We start from the raw sequence: 12,063 nt of genomic DNA, 5'->3' as shown, positions 1-12,063 counted from the left end.
ATGAAGACAAAATGTTCTTCGCATCATGACAGATGATGACCACCTTTGTTGATTTTGTGACATCAAACAATAGATTGTATCAGTAACCTGAAATCATTCTTCGTCTCCACCATCCACGAAGTTAGAAACAAAACTGATACAAGCAAAAAGTTATGGTGAAAGTGTTTTGGGACTATTATCGTGTTTTGCTGATTGACTTTCTACAACATTAAGCATCTGTGTATGCAGTCCAATATTTACAGACACTGGAGAAGTCACTATTGCCATTTGCAAAAAAAATAATTACACTATTTCAAAGTGTAATCATTTTCCATGACAGTGCTAGACCCCTTGTGGCACAACACATCAAGGATTGACAAAGAAATATAGTTGGAAAATACTGAAACATCCTCCTTACAGCCCTGATTTTCTGCCTGGCAACTTCTATTTCTTTAGGCTTCTGAAGTCGTATCTTGACCTCAGCGGCATAGATAGCATGGGTGGCACCCGGTGCGAATATTGTGGTGTCACCTTTTTAACTCTTTTATAAAACACTATTGAATTGTATTACCTTCGCACTTGAGCAACTCTAATGCTATATCGAATATGCAATGTCGCAACGTATAAGTTTAGATTTACAAAATACCAAATTTTACAAAATAAATCATAACCATACATCAGTACTGCCACGTATAAAAATTTGCAAAACTGTAGTGATTGCATAACTGCCTTTTGTTTACATTTTAATCTGGAGTAATTATTTCTTTCGTAGCTTATGTGCATTTATAAATTATCACAATAAATAAATTAAATTATTTAATGTAGATAACTTGGTTAAAATGGCTTGAAGCCTAAGTGATTTATCGTTGAAAAACATTGTGATGGGTTTGTTTAAGTTTTTATTTTTTTCACGGTCAGGTGTCACCCCTAAACGGGTGACACCTAGTGCGGACTGCCCCCCCCGTAGCTACGCCACTGCTTGACCTTCAAACTGAAGATAGAAGAAGAGAAGCATTGTTTTGTGACTATGGCTAACCAGCATTATAGCCAAATTTTTTAAAATGGTATCTCTGCACTTCCAAAATGTTGGGACAATTGCTTGGACAGTGAAAGTGACTTTGTGGAGCATTAGTGTTGTTCCTACCTATACATTGATATTTGTATCTTCCCAAAATATGCAATGTGTATATCTAATATAATGGCCATTACCTTACTTTACAAACAAACCAAATATATGCATACTGAAAGGAAGAATTAAATAAATAAACTATAATAATACCAAAGCTGTATTAAACTTATTAATTTAAGTTAGCTGATTGTATTACATTGTCAGAGTAATTTATTTTGAAATTCACTTGTTAAATATCAAGCCATATTAGATCAAAAATGAATTTTGTTATTCAAAATCTATTATATTTTAATTTGATTAGATAACTTCTTATAAATAAAAACATTGAAAATAGTTTCTTAGTATTATAATAAATATTTGAATAAAGTGTTTTTGTTTTAAATTTTAAATAAAGTATACAAAATATTAGTTTTATTGAAACAAAAATTTTATTAATATATTAAATTATAAATCATTTGTTATATATATTATGATTGTTGTCTTTACAGAAAAATGCCAATATCAGATTATAATCAACATACAATCAAGTCTGCTTAAGAAAATTGCTGCATCATACTTTCTTATCTGGACTGATCGTGTATCCAAAGTAAGATCACCTTTGCAGTTGTTTATGATATTCAAATCTCTCCTACCTTTTCATGACTAATTAGCTCTATATAATTTATAACATACTTGGAAACATCAAAATTCATTATAACTATTGTAACTTACATATTTGTTTCCATTCTTATATCAATTTTATCATTTTATCAAATAATCAATAAATACAACATAGTCATATTATTTTCAGTTGTTCCCAGAAATATAGTAGGAGGCCTAGCTGAAAAGCTGTGAACATCCTTGTTCCAAATTTCTAAATGTTCTCTAATGGAACATACAGTATAAAAACAGAAGCACAGTACTGCAAGAATAAAGTTATTTTCTATCAAATTTTATTATGATAATTTACAAATATGAAACAACTATGTGCATTATTGTAACTATTGCAACTATGTGTACTATTGCATTAACAGTTGTTATTCATGCAATAAACAACCTAACAAATTTTCTTACAGAAGTCCAATTGTGGACTTCTTTAAGTAAATTTGTTTAGGTTGTTTATTGCATATATGGTATTTTGCTGTGACATTTGGTGAACAAACTTTGGGTGCATTTTCATGGATAATGCCTGTTTCTGCAGCTCTTTCAACATTTGGAGGATTGAAAATGGTGGTATATTTGCATCATCAAAGTTTTCTAACTTTTAGGTTCATTCAGGCTGTTTATTGCATATTAGGTATTTGTTGTATATTCTTTTTGGATACAATTACTTGCAGCTTTCTTTTCATTCATCTTGATCTCATAAAATGCAATATAGTTGGCAAAATTTTTCTTCTAAATATTTTCTCACCATGCTTAATGAAATGGTGCATCTTTATGAAAAACAGGTTTTGTTGATTAATGAATAATTTTCATTCTTTCATCAGTCTGTTCAACCTCGCCATCATCCTCCACTCCTTTTTAACCAAATCACACATTTTAACAAATACCATAATGTAGAGAATCTTGTCACCATGTGTACTGAGTGGTGTGGTGATATACCACAATATTAAAGGTAGACCTGATAAATTTTCTTTAAAACAGTGCTCCCTTATGCAGATTGTTGCTTTAAAAAAGCTACTGACATGGCACTTATTTAAATGAACTGATATACTATCTGGCACCCTGTTAACAAGAGCCCCACTAATATAAAACATAGGGGAGAAATCAGGACCATGAAAGAATGCTCTATCATGTAAACTGCTCCCTTATCCAATGCTCTGTTAAGTGGACTCAATTATATTTTATTATTCTTAATTATAAATTTCATACATAATAATTTGAATAAATCACAAATTATAAAAACTAATATACTGATAATACCTATTCTCAAACAATTGGTATAATCATGTTAGAAATTTTTTTGTTGAAATACCAATACAGCCTCTTCAACCTTAAAATTCCCGGTACATAAGACGACAGTTAACACATAAACTAACGTTTTCGATCCTCCACCGAGGTCTTCGTCAGGTTCGTTGATCATGGAATGCGAAAAGAATCGAACGCTTTCGAAATTCAAAAAGATCGAATATCCCCGCGTGCAGTAATGACGAATGATACAACGTAAATTTAATAGACAGGAGTAAAACATGATTACGGCGCGTGGGATATGCCTCTGAGAGGCATCCACAGTGGTAATCATGTTTTACTCCTGTCTATTAAATTTACGTTGTATCATTCGTCATTACCGCACGCGGGGATATTCGATCTTTTTGAATTTCGAAAGCGTTCGATTCTTTTCGCATTCCATGATCAACGAACCTGACGAAGACCTCGGTGGAGGATCGAAAACGTTAGTTTATGTGTTAACTGTCGTCTTATGTACCGGGAATTTTAAGGTTGAAGAGGCTGTATTGGAATTTATATGTACCGGTAATCACGGGTGAAGATTGTCTTTTGTTGAAATACTTAATATTTATCCAGAAAACTTAGTTTGATTTCTATATTTAGAATTACACTTTACTATAATCATCAAGTTCCACAATATACAATAATTCCATAGCAATACTATCAATAATATTTAAACAATCATTTATATAAAAGATTTGACAAATTCATATAGTCCTGGAACTAAAACAGAAATCATATATATGTTAAGATGAAAAAACTATTATTATTGAAAATAATCTCTTTAAGAAACTACACATTTCTGGAAGTTTTGATGAATGCAATTCTGGAAGTTTTGATGAATTCAGTTTTTGCATTCATCAAAACTTCCAGAAAAAATCTCTCTCACTATTACAAATTTCTTTGTCGCGTTGCATTTGATGCTGAAAAGAAAGGTTTAAGGATATTAATTTGAATTTAGCAAAATGAGAGATTGTCTGTTTATGATAAATGAAAAGAAGAAAAAATATAATATCATTTTAGTTTTAAGAACATTGCAGGATATTGACATTTTGTTGATGTGGTTTGAAATTTTTCATTTTTGTTTCTATTTATGGATGAGGTAAGTATCAAATTAGTATATTTAGTTTTGGATTGCAGAATTAAACAAAACAAGAGTTTCTTAAGTCATTAATATAAAATAAGGCTAAAATTGTCATGCAATTCTTTTATTGAAAGATCTTATTTATTAAATTCTCTTAGCCAAACAAATAAAAATCCAAAACTTGTACATAGTATTCCTTATTCACTGTCTACCCTGGTTAAATAAATTACTTATGAATTATTTCTCTATATCATAGAATGTTATCATCTATTTAATTTTTGAATTTTAAAATGAATTTTCATATATTTCAGATCTGTTGAATGTTATTCCATGCACACTCTCTTTATTTTAGAACATATTGAAAATACCAGTTTTGGCCATCTGTATGATCAAACTAAGCAAAGAAGGATTGCCACCAACTAAGCTCTTGACAAATGTTAAATCCTAATCTTATGTTTTCTTACATTACCTATCAAAATTTAAAATATATTCTTTTTTATATTATGATGTTTTTCTACCATTTGAATAATCATTTGGCAATCAACATGCAATTAATTGTAAAGTTCTTTGATCAATTCTGAAATTTTGAAGTATGGAAATCAACAATATTTCAATCATCATCATTGCCATTTCAACTTCATGAAACATTTAAAGCATTTTCCATGTAATAGTCACTCCATTTGTTTATAAAACATTAATTACTATTAAAACACTAAACAGTTCAAGAAGTCAGTGGTCTGAGGAACAGAGAACAACTTATTTAAATCTGAACACCTGGAAACAACAAAGATAATCTTTTATTTTTAGAATGTTTGAAGCACCTATATATGATGGAATTCATTGTTCTTTGAACGCATTTGATAAGACATGTATGATCTCAAGGAAAGAAAGGCTTAATCTAATAAAAAACTTGTTTCCTTGAAATATTTAATATTTTCAGATTTAACTTGAAGCACAAAAAACAAAACATTATTAACATAATTTTATCAATTCAAAGTTTCAAATCATATTTTTGGTCAAGAGTCAAACAATTGTCTAAATTACAAAATTGAAATATGTAGATCAGAAGATAAATTATAACTGTTTCAGAAAGTCTAAGGATCTTTGAAAAATCTATAGGAGGACAAATCATATCAGTCATGGTGCAAGGTAAGTCACCAAGCTGACAAAAAGTTACACAAATATATAATCTAATATATTAACAGTTATGATATAGTAATTGTACTTTTACCTAAACTGCAGCAAAATTTAATGTGTACTCTTTGCTCCATTGTTATGATTTCATTAGTTTGCAAAACATAAAATTTCTAAATATACAACAATAAATTTTGTGTGAATTGTAAAAGAGAGCAATCAAACTGCTATCAGAAACATACTGAATCTTTAGAAGTAAAACGTTTGTGTACAGAAACATAGCCAAATGATCACATTAAATAATCAGGCATATAACTTTGCTAATTTAATGATTAATACTAAGCAATTTGCTACTAGAACTAGGTTTTGGTGTATGCCTTAGTTTATTTCATTTTATATCAAATCATGTTCCTATATGTTTTTCAAAATTGTAATAAATTCAGTCTTTGAATTTATTTAACAAAGTAGTATTGCTAACATAAAAATTTAATTTATAAATTCTTTAATGTTTATGAAAACAATTCATAAAAAAAGCAATAATATATGATATTTGTTTAAGTTAATATATTGTGGTAATAAGCAAATTTCTCCCTAAAAAGGAATTATTCTTCTTAGTTTTAAATATTGTGATAATGAAATATGAGTAAACTATGGATGTTTATCTAAAATTCTATTAAAAACATTATTTTCATCCAAATAAATTCACAGTTTAAGCAAATTTCAAACATTAATATTTATTTATTCATATAATCATAGTGATTACTTATTCAAAATCTTAATTAAATACTAATAAAATTAAATTGTAATAAAGTTAATATCAATTTCAATTTTAAAAAATTTATGAAATTTGAAAAAAAATTTTGATTAATTCAAATAATTTGTTAAGTAAAAACATTTGTTATATTGCTTATCATTCATACACTTTTTAGAATTTTATCTACAATATGATAAGTATTTTAATATTTTCAAATGGGAAATGATTATTATCCAATAATCAGTATTACCGTATAACACTATTTTGGCTATATAAATAAAGTAATTGCTAAATGCTAATTAAAATGATTTCTAATAATTTTGTATTATAGTATTAAATGAATTAATAATTAAAAAATTATTACATAAGAAAATTCATATTTATGACAAGAGATAAAAGTTAATATAAAAGTAAAATTAAGAATTGACTTAAAATTTATGATTTTTCATATTTATATAATCATTCAAAATAAAAATATTGCATAAACTAATTATATGTATCAACTACATTTCATTGTTCATACTATCATTAAAAGGTGGAAAAAATTACAATAATTAAAATTTAACAAAAAGTTGAAATTGTATAATAAATAAAAACATACCACCACCAAGAATGTAAAAATCCTGGAGGTTCTCCTAATGTGATATTTTTCTCCCATCTTATCTAAAGATTCAAAATTATTATTATTATTAGAGAGAGATAATATTAAAATTAAAAGTTTAATGAACTAAAATTTTCTAAATTATAATAAAAAGCTTTAATCAATCATTTTAAAAATAAAAAGAAAAAACAATAAAAGAAATATAAGTGTTTAGTAATTTATTTCAAAAATATATATATAAAAATTGTTAGAAATTTACTATGTAGGTAACAGTTAATCTAAAATCCATCAGGAAACACTAAACAATAGAGTTTTTGAAGTCCAAATTAACAAAGCAGAATCAGTGACTATCATTACTGCAGCATACAGCATGCCAGCTGTGACATCAAGCTGTAGCTTAATTAAATCACACCATCCAGATGCGCAGGACAGCCTTAGTTGCTAGACAAATGTAACAATTGAAAATCTAATTTGCAAGAACACAAAATTTTTCGTTATCTACAGTAAGGAATGTTAATGGATTCTGCTTTGTATTCGTCAAAATTAGGCACATTATGAAGAAAATTAACAATGTATTTAATAACATACTCTTGCATTTAATAAATTTAAATTTCAAGATTTTAATGTCATTCCTAACATTATGGTTAACTGAAACTGTAGGCTTACTATTGCAATCAAATAATTTCTAAATTTTAGAAAACTAAACAGGTCGACTTTCCTAAAAGACTGTTATATCAAATAGTTTTTACAAATAATATTGAAAATATTAAAATTAAATAAAAGTTTGTTCACTTTAAAAATTTTCACTCAATGGGTAGAAAAAATTTAACAAGTATCAAAAAACATTTATGAATTCAAAACTTTAAATATGTGGAATTAATGAAAAACATGTGACATTAATGAAAAATATATCTTTAAATAGTGTGTTCAATTCATTTATTTTTTTCCTCAATTTACATTAAAAATATAAATTTATCAATGCAGCCAATTCCAAATCAACCTGAATTACATAAAGTTAAAATTTCAATTTTATATATTACTTTAAAAACAAAAAAGAAAAATTAATTTACATCTTATAAATCACTTTGATTTTTATTATTTAATATAGCAATATTTTTAAATAAATAAAATCATTTATTTCAAGAAATTAATCTTAATTTTAAAAATATTTTAATATAAATATAAACATAAATTGTTAAAAATTTTACAATATGAAAAATATTTATAAAATTATTAAAATATATCTCAGAATTTCATATTAAAAAAATGAATCAATTTAGAGCTAAAATTATGATTTAACATTTTTATATATAAAAAAAAATATCAAAATTATTCTGAAGTAAAAAATCATTAGTACTTAATAATCTTATTCCATTTTAATAAGTGTACAGTACATACATACATATACATATATATATATATGTATGTATGTACATACTCTTATACTTTGAATATATAAAGAAAAAAAAAAACCTGATTATACTTCAAATTCTAAAAGATACAAATTCAAGAAAGTCAAATTCTAAGGATTCAACATGTACTTTTAAATTACATATTACCAATACATTAAAAAATAATAACAATATTCAAATTGTTTTCAATAAAAAGAAATTAATTTGATTGAGTTTAAAATATAAATTTACTTTTCTCTAATGTGTTCAGATTTATTAAAGCCTATCTTCAGAGAAAACAACAACAACAGTATTTAACTTAACTTTTCATTAAGTAAAACTGACAGAAAAACAGAATGTTTAATTTATATTTGACATTCTATTTGATGAAACAAACATTATAAATTAAACTTTATTGTATGAATTTTTCCTCAATATGACCTTACAGAATCTGGAAACATTAGATAAGAATGAAACATTTGCATCTTAAATTCACCAAAACACAATTTCATTTAGTTTAAATTATAAGAATTAAAATAAAAATTTTGTTGTTTGAAACAGTAAAACTAATACATTTTATTAGAAGTAATTCAATTACAATTAATATTTATATAATTTTTAAGATAGTAATAAGAGATATCTCTGCAATAGCAAATTTATTATAATAATCTTAAAAGGTATTCATATAGGTTCTTTGACAATACAAAAATAAAAATCTGGAGATATTAATATCTAGAATTTTAATTCATTATAAATATAATTATAGTTTGTTAACTATGAACACAATATAGTGCTTTCGACGATCTCTTGGCTTTTCTTCTCCCTGTTATTTAGTCGAAGTTTTAAAGTTAGAAGTTTTAAAGTTAAAAAGTTTTTAAAACCAACATTCTTAACATTTTAAAGTGCCATTGCCTGAAACATTGGTTGTAAAGTGTCATCATCTTAATATTTAGTTGACTGAAGAGGAGCATATTAGGCCCGAAACGAGCTACACACACACATAATGCTTGTCTCAACTAAATAACAGGGAGAAGAAAAGCCAAGTGATCGTCGAAAGCACTATATTGCATTCGTAGTCAACAAGAATCAAGCACGACACGGTTTCAAGTCATTAATAATTATAGTTTATTTATATGATGATAATTTATAAAGAAGAGAATATACAAATAATATATTAGACACAAAAATATTTAATTTTGAAATTTTGATTATAAAATATAAGAAATTAGTACTTTTTAGAATATAAAATTTTTACTGAAACTACTGATGTTTCAGTTTTTCAGTGTAGTCTGATTGGACTTCATGCAAAAATCTTAAATATGATACTTTGCTGTTAATACTGTTTCATACTTAAGTAAAAATAATGTTCAAGATTCTATATAACAAATTTTCTTTAATAAAAAAAATTTACAATTCATATAGTAGGAATAAAAAAAACATATTTTAAGAAATTTAATTATATATCAATATTTGCAATTTTACATCTCACAAGAAATGTCATTAATGGATTTAGAATTTATAAGATGTAGAAAATCATAAACAGCATTCTGTTAATTAGTTATATAAACAATAAATTCACAACCTGATTTTTAAGTACAGTGGAGCCCCGATATAACACGCATGTCAGGCGGAAAACAATACCCATGTTATAAGGTAAACCGGGTTATACCGAGTGACGCGCTGTAACGCAGTTCAACTCTTTACTTTAGCAATAATTCAAGCTTTTCTTTTACTCACTGTGCATACAATAATTAAACACTATTCAAAATACATGCAGGAACTCAATACATACACAATTACTCAATACGCAGTAACAATAAAATGCGCTACTCACTAATACCGCACGGACCTGTATAAACGTGTTTGAGCTTATCGCATCGCAAACATCGCCGCGCTATAACCGAGTGCACAGTATAGTGAGCAGCGCTATAACGAGGGTCCACTGTATCACAAGATGTCAGTTTAACCATCTACCTTTAGTCATATCACTTTTTATCTAATTATTAAATTAGCCTTATTTAGTCCCCATTAACCTGATAATAAGGCAGATCATTTGGCATTGTTAAATAACTGTTTGGATCTTACTATGCAAATTATTAATATACTATTTTAAATTTGTCTATAATAATTTTATATTTTCTTTGCAACCTTAGCATCATAACTGTGCTATCATTTGCATTTTAAGTTATATAGAAATACTTTGAAATTATTCTTAAGTTGTACCAATGTATTATACGTGATGATTTTTATATATGTTATTTTTCTTTTTTTTCAGGAACAGATGTTCACAATTTTTGGATAATTTGTGATATTCCCACTGACAAAGAAATGTGTGAAGATTTATTTACAATCAAAACAACATACAGCACTAAACAGAACAGAAAATGTTTATAGTAAAGCAGTATTATACCAGTAGAAATTCAGTTGTTGCTACTCAAAGGAAATATAGTCAATATTTCAATGTGTATGATGGACCCAGTAAGATGATAGTGTTGAGATTGGTTGACAAGTTTGAGAGTATTTTGGATATAAGAGAGAGACAAAATGGATGATTATTAGTAAGAATGCTGGAAAATGAAGAGGAAACAGCAAATTTTTTTGAAGTCTAACGAAAAATTTGTATAAATTCTCACAGTAGATATCACAGCATACAGCATACATCATACAGTATTGTATGGAAAATTTACTAAGTGATCTTTCATCTTTTCCTCACAAAATGAAGCCTAACCAACCACTAAGTTACACAGAATTTTGTTGTTAGGTCGTGATATGTCATGGAAAATTGAGGGGACATCAAATGCGTTACAATCTACAAAAATTGATGAACACTCACCAAGAGTAATTCATTCTTTGGCATTGGTGTTTACAAAGTTAATGGTTTTCTCAATGGTACCATGCTTAAAAAACCCTGTATTATCATCATTTCTTCCAAAGAAAATATCAGACCTCAAAATCTGTCTCATGCAAAAGTTTATTATCATAAAATATTTAGATCTGCAATATTTTCAAGAAAAATGAATATCTACTACTACACTATGTGTAGAAAATATTTGCACATCCAACATCTTGCACAAAACAATCTTGCACATCCAACATCTTGCACAAAAGTGATCCCAAAACAAAACAGTTTTTCAATATTTTACTGATGACACTGAACAATATTATGACACAAATTCAAAAATTGTAACATAACATTTCGACAAAAGAACAATAAATCACATTTTCAGAAAAAAGTATTTGCGCACTACACAAGTTTCTCTACATTCTGATTTTTTCAATAACAAACCATAATAAACAATAATGCAGTGATAGGCAAATGATTTAACTATATCATTGTATCTGACACACAAATCAGATTCAATGAAATTTTAAAAAAATACTTTTTAAAAGAACTGAAATGCTGGTTTCATTACAATTGATAGATGGTTATCTTACAACTGACAAATCTTTCTAAGAAAAAAAAATCTTGGATCTGTTACAAATTCATATCATGATTTTCTTTTTCTATTTTAAATGATATAGACTTATATATTGTGTGTTAAATAATCAAATTTGAGCAATCTTACACAAATATATAAATAAACGATAGGCTAAAGTATATATAAACAAAAAGCAAAAGGTCACTAGAATTTTTGGACTATAATTCTGCTATTTTTAAGTTGTTACAATTTAAAGCTAGTGATTATAAATAAATTATGATATGACAATATTGCTAATTATTAAATATAATAAATTAATTTAAAACATTAGTAAAAGAAATAACAAAAGAATTTCAACCACACAATTCCTGCACATCAGACAATATCATAATTATACTATTCACATCATTTTTCTAATGAAAACCTGTAAAGCTGATAGCAAGTTAAATTACATATAAGTTTGAAAGCAAAGACCTGAATGGTGATCTGGATAGTGCAATTAGTAATATATTTCCAATATGCATAATTGTACAGTTTGAATTTTTTTCCAAATCTTTCTTTTCTTCCAAAAATTTAATTAATTTAGAAACTATTTCTAACCAGTATAGTTAATAAAAGATAAAAACATCATTATCTATATAGTTCT

At 26.6% G+C, this 12,063-nt stretch overlaps 1 protein-coding gene across 10 annotated transcripts in view; it reads right to left on the bottom strand.

Annotated features, from left to right (window-relative positions):
- Positions 1–12,063, bottom strand: part of LOC136970163 (single-stranded DNA-binding protein 3-like) — a 212,643-nt gene that overhangs the window by 114,051 nt on the left and 86,529 nt on the right. For 9 of the 10 annotated variants that reach the window (XM_067264582.1, XM_067264606.1, XM_067264642.1 and 6 more), the window contains one exon: positions 6,608–6,669. In XM_067264582.1, the coding sequence (XP_067120683.1) occupies positions 6,608–6,669 (62 nt within the window). Of the gene's footprint in view, positions 1–6,607; positions 6,670–6,866; positions 7,006–12,063 lie in introns of those variants that run through there. The other variant, XM_067264629.1, reaches the window with a different exon arrangement.

Source organism: Centruroides vittatus, unplaced genomic scaffold, assembly GCF_030686945.1.
Source record: "Centruroides vittatus isolate TY-2023 unplaced genomic scaffold, ASM3068694v2 contig_1046, whole genome shotgun sequence".
NCBI classification, from domain to species: Eukaryota; Metazoa; Arthropoda; class Arachnida; order Scorpiones; family Buthidae; genus Centruroides; species Centruroides vittatus.
Note: the sequence above shows the minus strand (reverse complement) of the source record. Positions and strands in the feature narration are given on the sequence as shown.